The sequence below is a fragment of the Sciurus vulgaris genome (genome assembly GCF_902686455.1).
Source record: "Sciurus vulgaris genome assembly, chromosome: 15".
Classification (NCBI taxonomy): domain Eukaryota; kingdom Metazoa; phylum Chordata; class Mammalia; order Rodentia; family Sciuridae; genus Sciurus; species Sciurus vulgaris.
In genome coordinates, this window is record NC_136476.1 from 55,230,002 (window position 1) to 55,253,257 (window position 23,256).

At 54.5% G+C, this 23,256-nt stretch overlaps 1 protein-coding gene across 1 annotated transcript in view; it reads right to left on the reverse strand.

Annotated features, from left to right (window-relative positions):
• SHB (SH2 domain containing adaptor protein B) overlaps positions 1-23,256 on the reverse strand; it is a 127,824-nt gene that overhangs the window by 68,938 nt on the left and 35,630 nt on the right. Inside the window, exon 2 of the mRNA XM_079113554.1 lies at positions 10,926-11,046. Coding sequence (XP_078969680.1) covers positions 10,926-11,046 — 121 coding nt within the window. The remainder of the gene's footprint in view (positions 1-10,925; positions 11,047-23,256) is intronic.

Below are 23,256 nucleotides of genomic sequence, written 5' to 3' on the forward strand. Positions count from 1 at the left end.
TGCCTCCCTGGAGACGGGTGAAAATCAAAGGAGAACGGATGTGCTCAGCATGGAAACATGAGGGTGGTTGTTATGTGGCTTTTTGCTCTTTTTTGTCTCAGCATAAGGAAAAGTCCTGTTCTTTTCTTCTGGTTTCTTAGATCAAGTCAGCTCTGAGAGGTAAATGGGTTCTTCCTCAGGAGCAGGCAAGAAAGCCCGGCAGGGTTCCTGCGGGTCTTGCCTCTCTCCCCTAGAAAAGAAGGCAGGGGTCCTTGGTAGGAAACTCTGAATGGTCCTTTCATGACTTTGAAACCTCAAGTGCGTGTGTGTTTATGTCAGGGTTACCACAGAGCCAGGGCCACCTCGTCGGGAGAGGAGGATCGCCTCGCGTGCCTCCCTGACACAGCCCGTCAGGTAATTAAAGACGCTAATTGCAGCTCCGCGTCTGGCGTCAGAGCCAGGGCTCTCTCAGACCCGACTGTGCCTCTCCTCGCTCCGTGCAAGACGGGGGCCCTGTAGGCAGGGGAGGGTCCGCAGTCTTCAAGCCCCCTGGACGCTCTGCCCTGGCTGCCTCATCCAGGTGGGCTGGGTCCTCTGCAGTCCTGACTGGCTACAGGGGGAGCCCAGGTGCCCGGAGTCCAGGACCACGGGCAGCCAGAACGTGGGGAGCAGGCGGCTGGCTCCATAGAGCCCGGGGGGCTGCCTGGCCTGGCACGCGACTCGGCACGCGCTCCAGCACTTAGGTGGCGCGCACTGGCAGGGGACTTACAGGTAGGAGGTGGGAGCCGGGAAGAGGGAGAGACCATCCCTGTTCCCCTGCTTCCCTTCCCCGCCTGTGGGCGCTGGGGCACGGCATGGCGACCGCCCCACCGAGGAGCGGCCCCAGAGCTCGGGCTCTTCTCAGTGGAAGAAAGGGGAGGGGGACATGGACTGACGTGGACAGCACAGAGACCCCAGTTCAAGGCCCTGCTCAGGGACCCTGGCGGGTCACCTAGATCCTCTGGTTCGGTTTCTCTCTGAGAAATGAAAACAGCAAGGGCTGCCTCCAGGGTTGTTCCCAGGACGAAATGAGATAATGTCTAAGAAAGAGCTTTGTAGTCAGTAAACGGGGAAATAATACACACACGACGGCAAGGCACCCGCCCCCCAACATACACAACTGGAGCCAAGGTCCTGGAAGGAATTAGAGGAATCCAGCTAATCGGATGACATTAATGAGGAGTTTCCACAAACCCACAGATTTCCTGCATGAAGGAAGTTTTCCTCATAGACCCTTAAACCCGAGAGAGGCAAAGCCATCACTCGCTGCTGCCTGGGAGACCTGGGTGGGGGGCTCCTGCAGGGGGACAGAGGGAGGGCCTGCTCCGTCCCCCAACAATACCCAGGCGGGGGTACAAGGCTAAGGCTGCCAGCCCAACAGGGAGGCATGCGCCGTGGAGAGAAGTCACCTGGCCATGTAGGAAATGAACTCCCAGAAGCACGGAGACACCAGTCGCAGGAGGCTGAGCTGAGCAACTGTGTCGCCAAACACGCAGAGGATGGCAGAAACCCGGGCGAGGAAAGCACTTCAGGCCCCACGCAGCACCGCCGTGACGCCCCTGTAACGCCTAGCGCTGTCCCCTTTCTTCTTAAAGGCGAGTCCACCCCAGTCTCACCCCAGGAGATCACAAGCTTCTGTGAATGTCCAGAGCACGGGGCCAGGGCCTGGGTCCACAGGCCGCTCCCCATCAGCACTGGGGGGCTCAGGAAAATAACACTTCTCGATCCAGATGAAATCAGTTTCATATTTAGGGAGTAAACGGGTTAAGTATATTAACAAGCAGCTCTGTGTGCAAATTATGAAAACAATGAAAAACCCCTACTTTCCCTGAGACTCATCTTGAGGACAAGGCTCATTCTGTGCGGCAGGGTGACTGGGCTGGGTTGGGGGTAAGGCCTGAACAGCTGCCACACGGGTGCTCTGCCCAGAACACACAGGTCTCCTCAGGCTGGATCCTGGGCCAGAGCCTCCAGGAATCCTTCCCACTCTGCTCTCAGAACCCAGGGCTGTGCCAGCCCCTCTGTCCCCGGCATCCTTCCCACCTCAGTCACCAGCGGAGAAGTCTGTTCCAGGGGACCAGCACCCACCCAACCAAGTGGAACAGATCACACCTTCCTCGCAGCCCCATCCAAACAAGGGCAGAGGTCCAGGCCCACCCCTGACACACCTCCAGGTCATGGAGTCACCCCTCGGGCCAGCCCTCCTGTGGACAGGGCCCAGGTGCAGTACCCCCAACAGCAGGGGCTCCATGGGTGCCCCACAAGGTCCCGCCGCAGCTTCCCTGTGAGGGGTGGCGCAGGAGCCTGGGCAGAGGTGCTTCTCTTCCACCTTTGGGGAAGGGCTACTAGGGACTGAACCCAGGGGTTTTCCACCACCATCCTTTTAATTTTTAATTTTGGGACAGGGTGTGGCTGAGTTGCCCAGGCTGGCCTAGAACTTGAGATCCTCCTGCCTCGGCTGGGATGACAGGCCTGTGCCACTGCACCCCACTCCTTCCTCTACCTCACCTCGCTCTGCCGTGGACCCACCTGACCTGCAGGTTCCCTGGCGGGCCCACGGGTGTCTCAGTATGCAGTCTTCCCTTAGCAAAGACCCTCGTAGCAGAAGAACAGGAAACAGCACAGAAACAACGAGGAAACCCCCAAGAGAGGCGGGGTGGGTGCTGTCATTCACAGGCCGCTTTTCAGTTCTGCTGGGCAGTGAGCTGTGGCTGCCTGGCCCCATGGCTGCTGCTCCCCTCGGGCTCCACCACCCTCAGGCTCATGTGCTTCCCTCAGCCTGGGGTCCAGTGCAGTCCCACTGACCTGCTTCTGCTCAGCCTTTGAACTATACCTCCCTAAGTCCTCCCTGGGGGCCCCAAGCAGTCTCTCCAGCCCCTGCTCCTGATTTTCACCAGTAAAATGGAAACCACCACTTCCTGTCTCCCTGGTCTAGGGAGGCCAAGGAGGGAGGCCATGGAGGCTGGAGGCCGTGAGAGCCTAGGTGGACCAGCCACCTGAGCAGAACACCCTGTGCCAGTGAGTCCATCCACTTTGAAGAAACGTGAAGCCTGGGGAAAGCCGCAGGTCAGGGCCCTGCAAGAGTAAAGTGAGTACAGTGAAAGAAACAAGTGGAGGTGGCAAACTGTCCCTGACCCCCACTGGCCAGGGCTCAAATGGACCAGGCTTGGAGAGGTCAGGCCAGAGATTGTCCTGGATTTGGTAGGAGACACTAATGCTGAAGAGAGACATGATGAAAGTTTTCTTGTGAAGAAGACGAGGCTACAGCACTGGCCAGGGGACAGGGGTAGGACGGACCTGGGGAAATTCTGTATAGGGTGGCTTCATGGGGGGCCCACAGCTGGAGGCACAGGAACATGTGTCTCCACAGAGACTAGAGACCTAGCAGGCGTGAGACCAGCATCAGGGACAGGGACACGTGTGGAGGCCTGGGCCAGGGCAGAGGTGTAAGCTGGCAGGGAGACCGTGAGATCCATTTCCAGAACCTGGGAGAGAGCCTTTCACCTTTGGGGCAGAATCTACTGGTCCCTTGAATAATGTGCCATCAAAACCAGCAGGTTCTGACCTGGAGTCATTCACCACTGGGACGTTTCCACCGGTAACTCAAACCCTGGGAGCCAACAGTCTAAGGATGAGGGTTTGGAGCCTGCCTGCCCTGTGACCCGCCTGCCAGGGGCTGCCCGTCCAGCAGGTGAGACACAAGGTGACTGGTCACCATGTGCTTTATCAGAAGGAAGAGGAACCGGCAGCGAGAGCAGAGAGGACCCACAGCGAAGCCTGGGCCCTGGGGAGGACCCCCTTCCCCAGGTGCATCGCTTGCTAGGTGGCGGGTCTGGTTGTAAGCTGCGCGCTGGGAGGCAGAGGACGGGGAGCAGCTTGTGCATTTCTGCTCACCCTGCCTGGCTCAGAAAAGGACCCAAGGCAGAGTGCCACAGCGGAACACCGACCAGCCAAGAGAGCTGGACCGCAGGACTCAGGGGGAGGAGGGCAAGCCTCAGCTCTGCCTACGAGCAAAGACCTGCCACCCCAAAAGCCAACTTGTTACTCGGCATCCCTCCCTGGCACCAGCAGGCAGAGACCCCTCAGGGAGAACGGGGTGCAGAAGCAGGCAGAGCTCCTATGCACCACCATGACTCGGCTTTTACATTTGCAAAACGGAAATCATTGCAGTCGCTTCCTTCCAGAGCCTCAGGGAGGAGACTCCTGGCATAACCTGTAAAAGGCACCTCTGTCAACTCGACAAGCTTCCAGAAAGCCAACCTGGGCCCTATTTAGAGAGGGAACTCATTAATTATTCAAATAACAGGGTGTGTACCAGCTCTGAGCCTCCTTTGCCAGGCTTCGGCAGAGCGGGCGCTGTGGCTGGGCTGGCGGCCTTCTTGGTCACCCTGTCACCAGCTCCTCTCCTCAATCCAGGAGTGCAATCCCCTCAGGTGACCCCAGGCCCCTAGGGCACATTGGGATGGCCCTGACTAGACTCCAACACCTTCTCCAACGCATTCCAATCTCTCCAGCCCCAAAGGTGTCAATGTGAACTCACTGGCCCCCCGCAAGGCCCCCCTCCTGTCTCAGGGACAGTTTCCAACAGAGAGCTGCCATTCCCACCTCCCACTTACTTGCTGAGTGCAGCCCCAGCTCCTCCCTCCCGCTATGCCCTGCACTCTGATGGCTGGGGACCTCTCCCCATCCCACCCACCCCGACTGGACCTCAGCACCCCCAAAGCCCTGCCCCCCTTAACCCTCTGGCCTAGATAACTGGCACAGCCACAGAACCAAGGAACCGGTGCCCCTGCCTCTCCCTGCTCCGATCCATCCTACACACCCAGGCTCCTAAACAACTTCCTGTCACACCCTGCGGGCTCCTCCCCACTGCTGGATAACTGGGAGTTGCCCGGTGGGTGTGGGATGGCAGGAGCTTTGCTGCAGTCCGGAGGCCCTGGGGCATGTGCTGCTGCTCTGCAGCTTCAGAGTCTTCACTGTCTTTGGGCTTCTGAGCTGCAGCCCGGGCTGGGACAGAGGGAGTGAGCCCCTCTGTCCCACAGTACTGTTCCTCTACCTTGGGCACAACGCCCATTTCTCTCACAGCTGCCAGAAAGAGGGGCCAAGGGCTGCATTCCTGAGGGCCTGGGCCCTGTACTGCCTGCCCAGTGCTCAGCAGGGTTCCAATCTGCACCCTGAGCCCTCCACACCTATGAGGCAGGGTGCCAGCAGCACAGGGGACAATTCATGACAAGACTTGGGGTCTGCGTTCCTCCACTAAAGCTGAGAACAGAGGAACACAGCTGCCCATCACTGGGCCAAAGCCAGCCCCCCATCCCCAGAAGACGGCTCTGAGATCAGTCTAATTGTGAAGGTGGCCATGCCCTGGGACAAGTCTCACTCTGCTGTCAGAAAACCTAACTTCTAGGCCTCCTGAAGCCATAGGGTCTGAGAAATGAATTAGTGGGGATCACAATCGGGTGACACTGGCCCTGCTTGCTTGGTCCTGCACCAACTATGAGCTCCATGAGAACAGGACTCTGTTCACTGAGAAACTGAGAAGCACAAATCAGTGCCAGCACACGGCAGGCAGCAGGCGAGCACCCCGGGGCTGGGCGAGGGAGTCCCACTGTTCCTCAACAGCAGGTGCGTCATCGGTGACAAACACAAAATCTATTTACACTTGGTTATCTCCTTCCTGTTCAGTAGGTAGGTCATTCTGGTAAATCACAGATCAGCCAGGGATTGCTGCACTGTCCTCGGCCAAGCCTTCTGTCTGGCAGGCTAGAGAACGTGAGGACAGGTTTCAAAACATTCCAGAGCCAAGCCCAGGAGTCCCAGGTTAGAAGTCGGAAGACCTGCTCTGTAGCTTGCTGCTGTGCGGCCTTGGCTAGCACATGCCCCTCTCTGGGCCTCAAGCAGAGAGAGGACACTGGACTACTCCTCAAGGACAGCTCCGTCCTGTCATCCTCAGTCAGAGGAGAGCTGTGACCACCAGGACAGGCTGAAGCCTGAGGCGATGTGGGGGTGGGCAGGCCAGGGAGGAACGTGGAGCAGGTGGAGGGTGAGAGGCGGCAGGGACAGAGGACACGAAAGGGCTGGGGCATGAGGATACCTTGGGAGCCAAGCTGCATGGGGCAGGCCAGGTGAGGAGAGGGGAGCAGAGGTGCAGAGTCCGGCACTGCAGGCCCGGCCTGGGGGCCCTGACCTTCCAGCCACCAGGAGACCTGGCCTGGAATAGGGCAGAGATGAAGTGAACACAGGAAATGGACAACTTGGCCTCAACCCATGGACTCCCTTCTCTGAGAAGCACTTGCGGGTCTTCAGAGGACCCCAGCCCAGAATTAGAGAACAGAAGTGGTAGGCAGGGCCTGCAGAGCTGGCTGTCAAAAAGGAGTGTGCCTGTCAGCATGCATGCTCCTGGGAGGGCCCAGGGCCAGCTCTTCCTCACCACCTGGCAAGGCGGGAGTGGTGCCATTAGGAGCGGGTGGGGTGGGGCCAGAGTCACAGGACTGATGGGAGCAATCTGTCAGAAGCCGTTGCCGAACTGTTAGAAGCCCCGTGTGATTACAGAAGCAGGTAACCTAAGGGTTTACAGAGTCATCTCAGATCCATTACTTCTTTGGTTCCTCACGACACCCAGCGTGAAAGTCAGAATATGATTTTACAGATGAAGGAATTGACTCCCAGAGAGGGACAGTCGGCTGCCTAGGCTCACACAGCAGGCCAGAGGCAGAGCCAAGGCTAGAATCCACGTTTCCTCCTTCCTTTCTCCTAAAAGAGAGGCCACCATCAGAGCACCCATGATTCTCTTAAAAAGAGCACTGCCCTAGAAGGTGTCACATCAGAGGACAAGAAGACACAAAAGGGTTTCTGGTCCTCAGAGTTGGGAGCCAGCTTCGCCAGAGAGTGCCTACCAGCATGCCGAGTTCAAATGCAGAAAGAAGGCAGGTTGTAAGCAAAAATGATGGCCAGGTCAGGGCAGCAGGTCTCTGTGCAGATGACTTTCTTTTAATTTCCTCTCATTATGCTATAAAGTTGGTTTAATAATGAAAACATGCTAAGGACTTTTCAACGTGTAATTGCTTACATATTAAAAATTATGTGAAAATGCTTTCAATTAATGCTGAAGTGATTCATCTTGTGAGATGACACTTTGAACAATTTTATAAAGGATGCCGAGGGAAAGATTAGTCACACCTACACCCAAGAAGGGGCCTCTGCAACTGTGGACTGCCCAGAGACTTCCTCAGACCCTGGGGGATGGAAGTCCACGCGCCTTGGCTGGGAGCGAGGTCTGGAGGGTGCTGTGTGCTTCCCCTCCCGCGAGACCCGGCCTTCCACTCTGTCAAGGGGACACCAGTGCTGCACAGGCTGCTGTGAGCATGAAGTGAGCTAATCCTCGCAGAAGCACCTGGCACACAGGGAAGCGTGAGAGAGACATGGTGGAAGGTGAGGCCCAGGCGTTCATGGCATCTCGGCTCTGGGGCTGAGCACCCAGCTTAGAGCAAGACATAGTTCCTGCAGGTGACACAAAGTGGAGTCTGTGGAGAGGGGAAGTGGAGGAGACACGGGGTCAAAGGAGCCCCTGGGGCACACCTTCCCATGCCCTGCATCTCAGCCACAGCCCCTGGGTGGGCCCAGTTCTCTGTTCACAAAAGCTCCCCACTTCCTGCTGCACACAGCCGAGGCACACAGGGGACAGAAACTTATCAGTTAATTAGAGCCCCAGTTGGCAGTGGTGGGCAGGCCTGGAGAGAAGATGCTGCCTGGTGGTTAAAACAGGAAGTCAGCCCACAGCTAACTAGCCGGGTTGTCTTGGCCTCCTTGCTATAAACAAGCACCAGAGAACTTGGCAGCTGCCTCCATTGTGTTTGGTATCGCCATCAACCCATCATGCAGATTTGAGGAAAAGTAGAGGCACCCAACGCACCCAACCTAAAATCACACAGCCATTAGCGGCCCAAGGTGGCCAGATGTCCTACTGACTGCACAATGTAAGGCTACTGCTATGTAGGGAAACTGAGTCCTGTGGGTCATCTGAGTGGCAAATGGCCATCCCAGATCTGCTTGATTCCAGACTGGCTTCCTTCCTGGGCTTGCCATCCAGGCAGAGAGAAGGACAGGAGACTCTGCTCTGTCACTAGGAGCCACACGCATACATACACATGAAAGTACCCGCCCCCTGGGCCACCCTACTCCACTGCCAACCCCAGCACCAACCTCTCCTCCACCTTCTCCCCTGAACCAACTGTGGGTCCACTCAGCAGGCCGCTCCCCTTCTAGAAGGGGCATTCACAGGCTGAGGCTCGGCCTGCCCCCCATCACCACAGTGACGATACACACAAAGAGCTCTGGATCACAGGGAGCTGTGACAAGATCATCACGATCAGAAAACATTCCTTCCTTCCAGTCACTGACATTCTTTAAAGTAAAAAAAAATGCTGGTAAACTGGGACCCAGCCTCCAAGCTAACAGACAGCAGTGTCCTGGGGCACATCTGGAGACGGGTACAGGAGGGCCAACAGGAAGCTAGGCCAACCAACTGCCCTGCCTCCGACCTGTCCACAATGTACCCCCGAAGAACGTCCGAATCCCTTAGGACTCTAGTACCGAGCTGTGCAGAGAACCCACCTGGGGATCAACTGCTGGCAGGGACCTGGCTCCACTGCAGCACACCTGGTCTCCATCTACCCTCTTCTCCTAAGGTACTCAGTCCTGTATCTACCTGGGGGACCTAGGGAAGGGTTTAACCCCGGTTCCCCTCACCTATAAACCTGGACATGGCCTCTAAAGGGACACTGTGAGATTCAGTGAGCATGTACACCCAAGTGCCCAGAATGAAGCCTGGTACCTGGCAGGGGCCCCAGCCTGGCTCCTTCCTGCCATTTCTGTGTACCTGAGATACCCCAGTATCCAAAGCAAATGCCACCTTCCTTCAGGACCCCACCCCAATCTTCCCTGCAAAGCTTGGGCTGCAGCTGGCATTCTGCCACCAAATTGCTATACTTCCTTGGGCAAGTCTCTCCCTGTCTGATCTCAGTTTCCTCATCTGTAAAGTGAGGCTGCTGGATGATTGGCTGACACTGTGCATGGGCCACAGGGTCCCCGTGGCTCTTGTTACCACACTCCTTTAAGCAGGTCTGACAGAGCCGCAAGGCCAGGAAGCGGCCTTGGGCTCGCTGCAGGGCCTGGGCTTCCATCTGTGGTGGGGCCTCCACCAGCTGACCCGCTTCTCTGAAGGCTGGGCCTTTGCTTGGAACCTTGGCCCCACACATTCAGCTCTCTGCCCCTGCTGCTCGCAGGGGCAGAGAAGATGGCAGTGAGCCCCAGAGCCTGGCCTAAGTCCAGCTGGACAACCCCTCTCTGCCTTGCCCTTCCAGAAGTGGCTAAGCACTCTGGAGGCCACACAATGGCCTTCTGTGAATGAGAACATGAAGCAGAGTCCTGGAGGCAGAGGCTGGACTCACACCCGGATCCTCCCACCATCATGTGCTCTACAGCCCTAGGAGGAATGTCCAGCATGAGCCTGGCACACGCTAAGTGCTCACTAAATGTCACTTCCTTCCCTTTCTTCTCCAAATTCAAGTGAAATCAGGTGGCAGTGCTCACGGACATGAGCCTCAAAGACACAAATAATAAGGCATTCACATCCGAATCCCCAGGCATCCAGGGCACCAATTCAACAGGCCCCCAAATCCCAGGGAGCTCCAAACCTGCTCCCGGTCGCTGTCCTGCTCTTGTTTCTGCCACGTGTGGGACCTGGGGGCTCCAACACAGCTGCTTTTCTGGATGGTCCTCCCAAGCCAGGAGGAACCACGCGGGGGCTTCTCCTCTTCTCAGCGTGCACCTTCCGTCCACACTTCCCACCACCCCAAGAGGGCGGATAACTGCCCGCTCCTTATAGACACTCCAAGCATCCTGGGGAAACGGCCTGGAGGATGCTGTCCTCCTAGACACATTTTCTGGATCCCACACAATTTTTTGGCAAGGTTTTGTCATCAAGGCCCCATAGGCAAAAGCCACGAAGGGGAAAGTCTCCATGGTTCCTATAAAGGTGCCACGAAGACCAGGAGCTTTGTGCGACTGTCAGCCCCAAGACGAAGACATCTCGGTACATGGCCAAAGAGAATTCTGTCCCTGCAAATGACTGGGTCTGGCCCCTTCCAGGCAATGAAAACAAGGTGACTCATCCTGCTTCCCCTTTTGCCCTGGCTGCTGGGAAGCTCCAAGAAAAGTCTTATGTCTCTAAGAATCTTTCCTCAGTCATAAATTTCGGATACATTTTCCTCACTTTTTCTCCCCATGTACTTCTCAGTCCCTACCTTTCTTCAACTGCACATGATACATTTCTATCTGTGCCCCACCAGTTTTTCCTGGTGAAACATAAGCCAGTACCTTGAAGGCACAAGCCGACCCCTGAGCCTTCCCCACCTCCCTGACAAGTCCCTGTGTCCCAGGGCTTAAATGTAGTTTGTCCCCACTAAAACTCCCGTTGAGTTCATTAACTGCTCAAGGGGCCAGTGCTGGGAGGCGGGCCTTGGTAGAAGGGACCACAGTTGGGAGGCGGGGCTTAGCAGGAGGTGCTAGGGTCATGGGGGTGGAGGCCTTCTGAATAAACCAAAGCCTTTTCTTAGGTATAAGTTCTTGCTCCATGGGACTGGATTAGCTACCAGGAGAGCAAGCTGTTATAAAACAAGGTCACCCATTGTGTTTTGTCTCTTTCTCACATGCCTGTTTGTCCTTTTGCTTTTTTCTGCCATGTTTTGATATAGCATGAGGTTTTGGCCAGATATGGCCAACCAATTTTTAATATCCCAGCTTCTGGAATCCAGACAATAATAAATCTCTTTTATTCATAAATTTCCCAGCCTCATGTATTCTCTTATAGTCACAGAAAAAGACACTGTGCCAGTCACTCTGCTTACCTGTCATGATCCTCTGGGCCTCGTAGGGCTCCATGTAGCCAGCGCTCTCCCCCTTTCCTGCTTTGCTCTTGAGATCATTCTTGGCATCAAAGGGATCAGAGTAGTCATCAGCTATGGTCACCTGCAGAGAAGAGGGAAGGGTGTGAGGCCACTGTTGACTTTTTTGTTTCACTTCTGTTATGACCAGGCTTTGCTTCAACAGATAAGCAAGGAGGGGAAGGGGAGGTGGGAGCCAGCATCAATGCCCAGCCTCGTGAGCTCCAAGTCCTTTGGGGAACAAGTGGGACCCACACTGGCAGTGCTCGGGCACAGGGAAAGCCCCAGGGCCCTGTCCACAGCCTGGTCAGTTCCAGGCACAGTGAGGTGAGACCAGAAGAGCACTTGGCAGAGGTGTCAACAGGCGCCAAGTGCCTGGGGAACATGAGTTACTCAGTTTAATGAAATGGAAATGATGGTAAAGATGGAAACAAAATCACAGAAGGCTAGAAACGCTGGCATGCCCCTGGTGCTGGCGGAGGCACAGACAAGCTGGTCTAGAGAAAACTGCATTCAGAGCTCCGTTTTTCCCAGGTCTGGAACACACCACGCCTTGGGTCATCAGACAACAATTTGGTGAGATCAACCCACTATAAAGATGACTGTGGCCCCAAAGAGGGCATATGAAAACAGAAGCAACTTCTGGCAGGGGGAGGGGCAGGGGCTGGCCCCTGGAGGTAACAGACATAAAGACCCTTCTCCAACACCTGGAGCGCTGGAGATCCTGGACTCCACCGGATCCCCACTCCTGGCTCCTGGATTCTCACTCCTCAGCTCTGGCCCAGCCCCGCCTCTCCCCAGAGAAAAGTTTCACTGCTGACAGAGGAAGAATGAATCACCTGGGCAGGTCTGAGGGGAGGCGGAGACTCCCAGGAGAATGTGCATACCTGGATTCTAACACTTCAGAGATCAAGTTCCACAATCCCCCACGCCCCAGAAGGGTGGTAATTCTAGGGTGGAGGCACCAGGGCTGCTTCCCTCCCACTTTTGACTTTCTAACCCTGATGAGAGGTAAGAACCAGAACCCCCTACCACACACCCTAGCTTCATCAGCTCTCACAGGGATTTCCTCTAGGCTGTAGATGGGCAAGGCCTCAGTTTCCCAGCAGGGCCACCTGGCTGCCTGTCTTAGGAGGGGGTAGGTTAGCATTTCCCACCCCCCTTGGGGTTACATGATTTGTTATTTAAATTGTGAGCTTAATTAGAAACCACAGGAGCCACCGTCTTTCCAAGCTCCTGGAATGTAAGGCATTTGAGGGGCCTGTAAACTCAAGGGGAAGGAAAATCCCCCATTGTATGCCTGGTGAATGGCAGCTTGTGCCAGCAGCCCTGGCAGGGGGCACGAGTGACCGCCAGCTGCCCTGAGTGTGATGGGTGGGGTGGGGTGGGGGGGGAGATGGCAGGCTGCAGCTCTGTTCCCAGCATGTGGCGGTAGTCTCTGCTCCCCAAACAGGAACAAGCCTCACCAGCAAGGCTTGGGGTGCCCAGCACTGGAGCATCCATGGAAATGGGCGGGGCAGAGGGCTAGGCCCTGGGTCCCAGCAGGCGCTTCCAGATGCTGACGTCGTAATAGCAGCCTTTCTGGAGCCTCAATGAGCTCAAGTGACACCGGGCCAGGGAAAGAGGGGGGCTGGGAAGAGCTCAGCCTTGTGGATGTCTTTCATTTGATATTTCTACTCTACCATTTGCAGAACACATTAGGGAGAAAATTATACACATGAAGCACAGTCAAACAGGACAGTTCAGATGCCCATCAGGGGCAGGGTTTTAAGTTCAAGGGACCAGATGTCCAAATGGAGAAAATAATGTCGCTGCCATGGATGACATCTAATCTCATTTCTCTCACCCCAGACGTCCTCACTGTCTCTTTTCAACGTGACTATCCTCCGTCTAGTCTGTAATGGGGAAGGGAAGATGTATTTCCCCCAAACAAAATCATGTGGGGGATTCACTGGGGAACATGGGGGGAGGAGTTGCGGTCTCCATAGTAATGTGGAAATCAGTAAGCAGCCCCTTCTCGGAAGTGCTGGAAATGCTCTGTGATTTGCAAACAGGAGGCTTGTAGGATGTAAACCAAATCTTTGTTCACCCTGGGATGGGAACTCTGGGGGGGGCCATGAGTCAGCAGCCGCTATCTATATTTTCTAATTAAAATGAGATTTGAGCTCAGGCTGTCACCCGGCCCCCAGCTGCCTGCCCTGCTTACTTCCGTTTCAGTAAGAATTTACAAATCCTAAACACAGGAAAAGCCCCTGGTCTCTGCTGACATATGGATCCAGTTATACCTGCTGACAGTTGAAAATCCCCCGTTAAAAAAAAAAAAAAAGTTTAGAATTCTGTTAGTTTAAGAAGCAAATCGGAAGGTTCCTAAAATGTATATTTAATCAATCTGCTTTTCAACTTCAAAGTGAGGCTGGCAGAGGGCGGGGAATCAAGGTCTGAGCAACCTGAAACTTGGCAAACACCACACCGAACTGTCCAACCTTAAGCAAAATCGTGTCCTAGTTGGGAGTAAAAATTTAACCAGATGCTGGGAGAGCTGAGCAGGCAGTCAGCTAGAGCAACACGTGCAGGGCCATGGACCACAGGACCAGGTGGTGTGATCACTGTCCAGGAAGCTTGGATTCACTGTAAGTCAGAGGGCCAGGCAGGAGTTTCCCCAAAGGCTACTGCTCTTCTGTGTGTAGGAATGGGAATGAATTAATTTCCTCAGATGTGGGCCTGGATTCCTGCTGGGGTTGCTTTTACTTTGCTTTAAAATGCCTCAGTCAGCGGACAAGTCCCATAAATCTTGGTTGAACAATTTCAACCAAAGAGAGCCAGCCGGGACTTCTCTGCAAAATCCAAGAAACTTGTCTTGGATTTTGGTCTCGGTTCCCTTCTGTGGCTGCTTGCAGTTACATGGCTCAGGAGCAGACCTGAAGTGGTAACCCAGGCCACCCTCCTGCCTGCAATGGAGGAGCTGAGCAGCAGCAGCAGCAGCAGGACAAGGACCAGGGACATACCTCTTCCTGGGCCCTCTCAGCCTCCCAGGATGGGTGTTAAACCTCAGGCAAGCACCTTATCCTGCTTTCAAAGAAAACTGCAGAGCCCGGGTCAGCCCAGAGCCCCTAAAAGGACTCTGCAGACTCACAAGCAGTGAAGTTTTGTGTTTGCAGTCTCCCAGAAGTCTGCTCCAGCCTTGCCTTGTTTACAAAAGGCCTCTGCAGTCCAGGGCCTCAGGGCTAGCTCACACACCTCCTCACTCGGGAGCAGAGGCCACCACACCCATCGCCTCTCAGAAAGGCTCTCTGGGCTCCTTGCAGGCTGGGAGTTGGCTCTGTGTGCCTCCTGTCTGTTCTGCACATGCTGCTGGGTGAAACTCCGTCCCTTCCAGCAGTCTGAACCCTGGTGTTTTTATCTTAGGGATTAGGATTAGCTCTGTGATAGGAAATGTGTCTTCCTGTTCACCCGCAAAGGGAAGTGCTAGAGGAAGGTGGGTGTGGCCACTTGGCAACACTTCCACAGAGGAGTTCAAGTTGCTTTATGAGAGAGTCGCCACCTGTACGGAGAACTGGGGCCTCTCCACATGCTCCACCGACATGTACGTGGGTAGAGTCCCTCTAGGATGATTTTTAGCAGAACCCACTGAAATCCCAAATGCACGCAGTTTGACCTAGTGCTTTCACTTCTCAATTTGTAGTCCCAAATGTACACAAGGGGATATGGGCAAAGATGCTCACTGAAGCAAGTGAAAATGAGAAACTAGCAATCACTACACCCATCACCATACCCATCAGTGGGGGAACTGCTAAAGCAACTGTGCTAGTTCCATACTACGGAATATTATGTAGCAAATTTTAAAAAGGCATTTGCTCAAAATGAGCCAACATAGTTCTTCATGATGTTGCTTTGAATGGAAAGGCAGCAACTGTGGGATGATAAATACATGATACCTGTTTATGAAAAGTGAAACAGAAACTTGTACTACTAACTTGAAAGAAAGATCTGGGGAGAGGCATGCCCCTAAACAACCCCTTCCTTTAGTAGGAAGAGGGACTGGGATGGGGGTCAAAGACTTATCTGTACTCTACTGCCAAGACAATGGCAAACAAGAGCCCATTCACTCGTTAGATGCAAAACTAAACTTGTTGTAAAGCACTCCTCTTCCTCAAGCTATTTTTGGTACAGCAGACAGTTTCCCAAACCTGTCTGAAGACAGGAATGGTCTGGAACGCTTGTTAAGAAAACAGACTCCTTGCCCCCATAATCTGTGTATTTAACAAGCAACCCAGGTGATTCTTATCAGGAAAGTTTGGGAAACAATAAGCCAGTGCCACTGCCGCCCCACCCCCCAGCCTGAAGGCAGGTCTCCAGCCATTATTCCGGAATTTCACTTTTCCCAACTATTTCTCAGCCCTGTTCATTAAAGTCAAGCAAGAAGTTCACGTTAACTGCGGCTCCCAGCTTTCTTCCCTGGGGGTCAGCCAGAGTGAGAGCTGACCCAACATGCCTTCGTCCTTCTCCAGAGTCTACCTGACGGCCGATGGAAGGGCATCTCTGTGCAATCAGGAGGGCTGGCTCCTGATTGAGAGACTCATCTGCACAGGGGGAGAGGGCTCTGCAGGTGAGGCCCTGGCCTGGCTTCCTGGATCCCAGTCCTGAGGACCGTGAGGCTTGCTGTTCAAAAGCACAAATGTATTCAGGTCACATCCACCTGGCTCTCAGCAAACCCTTCCAGGAAGACCACCCAGCTCCCAGAGGGTCTGTGGCATTGTCAAGGGGACTCACTACAAAAATGCACAGGGGGGTCCCTGCTGAAACAGCTCGAACCTACTAGTAAGGAGGGGCCGGTGAGAGCATCTGCCATCTTCCAGGAGTGAACCCCACAGTCCTCACCACCCCTAGGCATCTCCCATGAACCACCCAGTCACCTTGTGATGTCCTGCAGTTTGAAGAAATTGGCAGCTTTGCTGTCCCAGCTCAGTTCCTGGCTTGTGTGTGTGTGTGTGTGTTGGGGGGGCAGGGTTGTCTCTGCTCTGCTCTCTACTCCCTAGGAAGTAGAGGGGTGACACCCTATGAGGCCCCAGATCCTTGACAGGCCCATGACTTCTTTCTGCTCTACTCTTAAGCAAATTGCATGAGACACACGGAGGGCGTCTTCAGTGATCTCGGTCAGGCCATTTTCTCACTGATTCACCACGAAGGCTGTGCATTACTTTCCTTAACAGTTTTGAGGTCATGGGTCTCTTCGGGAATCTGATGGAACTGTGGTTCCTCCACCACATTTATACACACCCAGGATGCACTGGGCTCATTACAGGAAGGTCATAAACCCAGGTTAATTTAAAACCAAGCCCCCTTGCATTACAGACACTTTTACTAAGTGAAGACAAGACACACCCTTTGCTTTAGTGTGGCAGCAGGTGCTGACTCCATTGTCATTCAACATGCTCTATTCACCTGGCCAAGAACATGGAGTGCTGGGATACAGGCCTGCCATTCAGCTGTGAGGTGCAGGACACAGGGAGGGGTGGGCCCCAGACTCTTTGTCTTGAGAGGCCCATAAGCCTCTCACTCACTCTAAGGGTCCTTGAAGGTGAGTGAGTAACATGTGAGGCATAATGTGAGAGCTGCAGCCAGACAGCTCAATGCTCTGTCCCTACTGGAGGGCTGTACAGGCCTTGAGTCCTTCCTGGTCTTCCTTTGGGACCTGCTGTGACACAGGACCTAGCAGGCCTGATGTCCTGAGGATGCAGGCTCCGTTGCCATGCCAACAAAAAGATGGCATTAAAGGAACAGGGATCTGGAGGTTGGAGAGGACTTCCAATAGCCAGGAGGCTGCTCAGGGAAGAGGCAGTGGACAGATGTTCTGTGCAGACCCAGAAGCGAAACAGAGGCAAGCTTGGTGACTCAGGAAGGACATATGACAGCCAATAAAGGGACATGCTGCCTGGGAAAGAGAGCTCCCATCACTTCAGATGTCTGAGCAGAGGCTCTGGTGCTTCCGCATGGGTGGAAGGTCAGCTAATGGGATGCCACTTGACGATGCTCCCAGTGCCACTCTGTGAAATTGACTGGACTTGGACACGCAGGTCTGAGCTGCCCGAGGCTCTGAGTTGTCCAGCTTCGAGAACTGTCTAGTAGATGGCTATCTGCAGAAACTCCCACCGTGGCTGAGAAGGGCAGGGCTGGGGCTGCACAGATGCAGAGGAAAGGGGTGACTCGGCACATAGGACATGGCCGAGCAGGGACAGTCTAGACAAGCAGCTCTGGAACCAGCTCTGCTATACCTGGTCTGGGCTACCTGCTTTCTCTCTCTGGGTTGAGGTGGAATGGTTTGCCTCTTAGCTTCATGTGAATGTTGTGAGTACCAAATAAAATGATTGGGGGCGGGTGTCTGCAGCTTATGAAAGGCTGTGTGCTTATTATAGGGCACGTGCTGTCTCCTGGGCATTCAGAAGACACCTAGGACCCACCCAGTGCTGTGAGGTATACCAGCACCTTAAGAACCATAAGAAGCTGGAAGGCCACTGGGAAAGATGAGACAAAGATAGGAGGAAAAGCCTCACCAAAGCCCCGTGACTCCAGAGGAAATGGCTGCAATTAACATGACATCAGCGGTCACAGTCCTTAGCTCCCTAAAAAGCATGTTTGTGAACCATCTTTTCTCCCCATTTTTATGCTTTGAGAAGGATGCACCTCCTAGTTGGGGCACCTGGCCCATTGGCAATGAGCCTCCTGGAACCCTCAAGGCCAACTCTGTGCACTGGGAGACAGCACTGCACTCCCCACCTGTGCCCAGTACCCGAGACTTGGAGGGGCCCACAGAACCGGGCCAGGACACACCACACGGACACGCATGCAAATACCCCTGCTCCCTCTCCCTGTGTTATGGGCTTTGCCCAGCATAGATCAACTCCCTTTACGGGCACGCCAATAAATCATTTCTGACATGGTAAGGAAATTAATTTGGGGAAGATTAATTAGCTACGTTCACACACTCGGCTGCACCTCCTGGAAATCAGAGGCAGGAGAGCACTCTTCCACCCTGACTTAGGACGGGCTCCCTGCCATCACTAGCCTGACTGGCCCTGCCATCACTCCAAGTCCTAAGGTCCCCTTTCCCTGAGGAGGATCTCCTCCAATTCCTCTGCCACATGCCCCCAAGGTGGGGAGCTGCTGCTCCCACTATTACTGTGGTCTTCCTTACGCTGAGCTCCGCCTCCAGGCTCCACCACCCATTTCTTTGCCCTTCCTTCAGCGTTCATTGTAAATGGCCCTTTAAAGACCTGCCACGTACCTGCTCCACCTCAAGAGGCCACAAGGGGAGCTTCCAGTGGTCACCGATGCTCTTTCCAGTCTTGCCCCTCCCACGGCTACAGCCGCCTGCCTAGACACCTGCAGGCTCCAGCTTGTCAGGAAAAAGACCTTCCAAATCACAGCCTCTGCCGGTTCCTCTCGGGGGCCCCACTTGCCTGGTTCTTCTCTCACACACACGGTCACACCCACCCCCTCTCTGTTTAGGTCCCTAGAGCAGAGCCAGGCCCTCCCCATTTACCCCAGAAGGTCACTGCCAAGTGGTGGGGACAGGCTTGTTGGCATCTCTCCACCAGTGGGTGGTTCTATTTTGAACTTAGAAAGAGCTCAATCCTAGAATTCCTTAACTGCTTTCAGCCTGGGCCTATGGACAGAGAATTCACCGCATCTGTCCCGAGTCCGAATTCACCCAGCTCTCCACGGTCACTACTGAGAAGACCCCTGAAAGTGGTCTAAATCTCTTATGTCTCAAACTCTCGTGCATATGATTTGTTCAAAGTAAACCTTACATGGAACCCCAACATGTGCCGCTGAAGACATCCACACTCTGGAAATCATGAATTCACTGGGGATAGGAGACCCCAAGCACGGATGAAACTTAACAAGACCAATGCCAGAATCAGGTAATCAAATCCACATTTCTTTACTCCCAGGTCCATACTGCTTCTGCAGTATCTGGGTAGCTTTCTGATTTTCCCCTTAAAGTCATCCCTAAAAATTTCTGGGCATATCCACCCCAACTGCCCCACCGGGAGACTCCCCCAACCCCTCTTGCAAAGACCACCACCCAATGCTGCAGATACGCCGTGGCTGCCAGACAGACTGGGTCTACCAGCTGTGCCTCCCTTGTTCTCCTCTGCACCCCATCATCTTATACCCACTCTCCTAGATGGTCCTTCTCTCCAACTTTCTGCTCAAGAGGCACGAGTGCACCTCCAGGGGTGTGGGGCTACTGCCTCGAAAACACTCGGTCCAGCTCTGGTGGAGAAGAGCAAGAACAAGTCTCCCTTCTCCTGAGAGCGAGGCTGCGAGGGCAGGGGACGTAGCAGTCAGGAGCAGGGATGTGGGTGCCCCATGGTTTGTCCTCTCTGTGCCTTGGCCTCCTCAACCATAAAATAGCAATGGGTCGAGGACTAACGTATCTTGCCAAGGTCATCCAGACACCAGTAACAGCCCCCCCGCCCCCCGCCGGACAATGAGAGCTACCAGAGGCTTCCTAGTAAATGAGGGAGGGACATAAGCAGACCCCCATCAGCAGGATGACAAAACTGACTCCCACCAAAACCACAGCACCAGAGACCCTAAGTCATTTGTTGATCTATGTATTTATAGCCTGCCTGCTTCCAAAACAGGGTTTGGACAACCTAATTTGAGGCATTTTTCCATTCCTGATAGGCAGGGCTGGACTGCTCCCTTCCCAAGAAAAGAGGAGGAATGCCCGCGAGGCTTTCTCACGGTAAGAGAAGGCCCGCGCGGCGGTAAGAATAACTCCCAGCGTGCTCACCAGAAAGGTATGCACAGCGCGACGGCAGAACAGCAGCGCCCAGGAGCCAAGGCCCTTCCCGTGTGGGGGACCTTCAGACACCAGGCATCTGGGCCCCGTCAGGACCCAGGAGTAAGTGGACTCACGGTGGAGCCTGGTCCTCCCTCCAGGGCTTTCTGGGCTGGAGCTGCGATGGAAGGGGGCCTGGTGCAGCCCACAGGCAGTAAGCAGAACAGTGCTAAGTGAAGGGTCATTTCTCTCCGAATGGGCCCATTAGGATGATTCATGCACATCTTCCACTCGGAGCCACCAGGCAGGCCAGGGCATCGTTAGGCACAGGCAGCAGCTGCCCTCCCCAACAGTCACTTTCTTTTTATTGAGGACATTGCAGCATCAGCCACAACCACCACCACCATATTTGATGGTTCCCAATTACACTCAGCTTAATGGTGGATGCTCAATAAATGTTGATTTATGTTTCAAAGAAATGCTGTCTTCCCATATTCTCTAGAAGCCAGGGCTGGAAGGGTTTTATTTTGTGTGTTTGTTTTGTTTTTAATTCTGAGACAGGGTCTCCCTAAATTGCCCAGACTGGCCTCGAACTTGCAATCCTCCTGCCTCGGCCCCTGGAGTCGCTGGGATTACGGATGTGCACCACCACATCAGGCTTGATGAACTTTCTCATGTGCAGTCATAGGCTAAGAAACTGTCCCTGCGCCCCAGACACTGTTTCTCATATAACCTGGCACTTTCTACAGAAAGTTACCATAGATAGAGCTCTGTAATGTCCCCTCCATCTGCGATGGTGCCCCTCACCATTCAGTCCTACTCACTGTGTGCCTGCTTATGCCAAGCTCTGGGCTGGGGATACCAAGGAGAGTCTGCAGTGGGGGACTGGAAGAGGGCATTGGTCAGGTCACCTCCCCAGGAGAACTGGCATGGTTAAAGGCAGGAGTCATTCAGTCGCATGTGCCAGGCAGAGGGAGTAAGTGCACTGGGAAGGCTCCTCCACCTTGCCCTGGCTCACAGCTGTGTGAAAGCCTGCTGCTCTCAGTCCCACCCTGGAGGGCAGGTTCCAGACATGCTCCCCTTTTACCGCTGCACAGCACATTGTGAGCAGCAGGGTCAGCAAGGTGTGCTGAGCAGAAGCCAAAGGCAGGGTGGGGGACTCCAGGCTGGTACTGGGTTCTGGGCCCTGACTTCAGTGCTTCCCCAGCTGTGGGGCTCTGGACATGGCTCCCACCTCCTCTCAGCCTGAGTGCTCCACTTGCATGGGAAAGCATTCTCCTCCTGGCACGCTCCACAGGCACACGCACCAGGGCGCTGGGGAGCACATGAAGGATGCCGTTCTCATGCCCTACAGGCTGCCCTCGTCTGAGTTCCCAGACGCAGACCCTAAAGTGGGGACTCTAGTACAAGTGGTTTACCTGGGAGGAGACACTTAGGAGAGGATGGACATGGGCCTAGGGAGGGAAGACAGTCAGGAAAGCTGGGCTGCTAAGCCACCAACCAAGGTGGGTGCCTGGAGCTTTATTTCATGGGAAATCATGCCCAGGCCACTCCTCAGAATTACCTTCCCCAGGTCAAGGGAGCTGGAGGCCAGATACCCATGCCTGGGAGTCACTGATGGAGGCCAGTCATTTGTGTGTAGGCACAGTGGCCAGCAGGCCCCATTCCCAGGCCCTGGAAAAGTCCTCAGGCACAGAGGTGCAGATGCCAGCCAGCTGGAAAACGCCAGACTGGTGAGGCAGGAGGCACGCAGTGAGGCCTGACAGCATCTGCTGCCTGGACCGGGAAGAGCTCCTGGAGACAGAATGAGGGGAGTAAGAGGGCCCTTCTGGCAGGTTCGCCCCAGTGGAAGCAGCCAAGGACAGGCAGATAGCCCCAGGCCCCCACTTGCTCAGCCCCTGCCCCAGTTACATCCCAATGCTCCTGGATTTGTTTCCTCCTTGTCAGATGGGCAAAAAAACCTCCATTCCTCATCTGTCTCTGGGATTTTGAGCAGATCGTGGCTTCGCAAATGTGATGGAGTCTGCACAGAATCAGGAGCCAGCTGTCCGTAGAAGTCACCCTCCCAAGTGAAGGTAGCCTTCCCCAAAAAGCCCATGAGTCATTTTCTCCTGGGCCAAGGTCACTGTCCCAGGGATCGAGCAGGCATGTGCTGGAGAGAGCACCTAGTTGAGGAAAAACTGGGACCCTAATGGGCCTCTCAGTCCCTGCTGAGGCCTACACAGTCTGCCCTGCAGCTCAGAGCAGGCCCAGAGCTGCTGCACCAAAGGGTGGGCGTGTGTGTCCACCTGAATACCTGCAAAAGCCTCAGTGGCACAGGTCCTGTCAGGGTGAGCCCATGGGTGGACCCATCAAAGCCCCTCAGGGCTGGCTAGTGGTATATCCAAAGACCTGTCTCCCATTTGGCCACTCCACAGCCAGAGATGCTGGAGACCCAAGCTAGCTCTCAACCCCACATATAGAGGCAAGCTGCCTTCAGTGATACCTTTCCTGGCGTCGCCTAAAAATGAATCCCCTCCTTTGTGCAAATGCAGCTCCGGCTACAACCAAAAGTACAGAAGGAAGAAAACTGACCAAGGCCTGGGCGCCTCGGACCAGTTAACACCAGTTCCAGATGGGTGAGTTCCTGGGGATACACACTATGCAGCCCACAACAGGCAAGGGGTCTGTGTATTGATTACAACGAAATCCTTGGCATTTCAGCAACTGACAAAATCAGGATTCAAAACAGTACTTACGAAAGGAGTCCTGTCTTCTAAAATACACCACCACAGGAAAAAAGGTCTGTTTATGTATACCGATAAAAGACTGGAAGAAAATGCAGTAAAATACAGCACTCGCTCTTCCCTTTGGTCTCCTGATTCTCCACAAGGCAGCCCCCCGGCCCCGACACCTGCCTGCTGCTCCTCTGAGGTCAGAATCTCCAGGGTCTGCGGGGTAGACTGGTGGACACAGATCCTGAGCTTTCCAGGTCCAGGGAACCTCCTCGACTCCAGCAGCCTCCCTCCAAGGCCCTGCACCTCTTGCTGCATTTGCCCAGATATCCATTTTGTAAACATGTGAGTGATTCTAGATTGTGGCAGCCTTTGCCTTGAAAAGCCATGGGCCCAAAGCTTCTAGCATTTAGGTGCGTTTAGGACAGCTAGCGCTGTCCATCCCCACCACCCTGGTCTAGCATAAAGGGGCACGTGTAAAATGCTGGGTGCGATGATGAGCAACGCAGTCAACGGAGGGCCTACAGAGTCATTTCTCTCTGGAAGAGCCAGACGTCTATGCCCAAAAGGGGCATCAAGTGCATTTTCATGATTTCCTGCCCACCTCCTGGCTCAACTTGACCTCTCTAGGCCCCAGTCTTCTCATAATAATACTAAAGCCAACCTCATGGGTTGATGGGAAAATTAAATGACGTAATATTTGTCAAAAGCTTAGCACGTGCGGGGCATGGTGGCACACATCTGTAATCCCAGTTGCTCAAGAGGCTGAGGCAGGAGTTCAAAGCCAGCC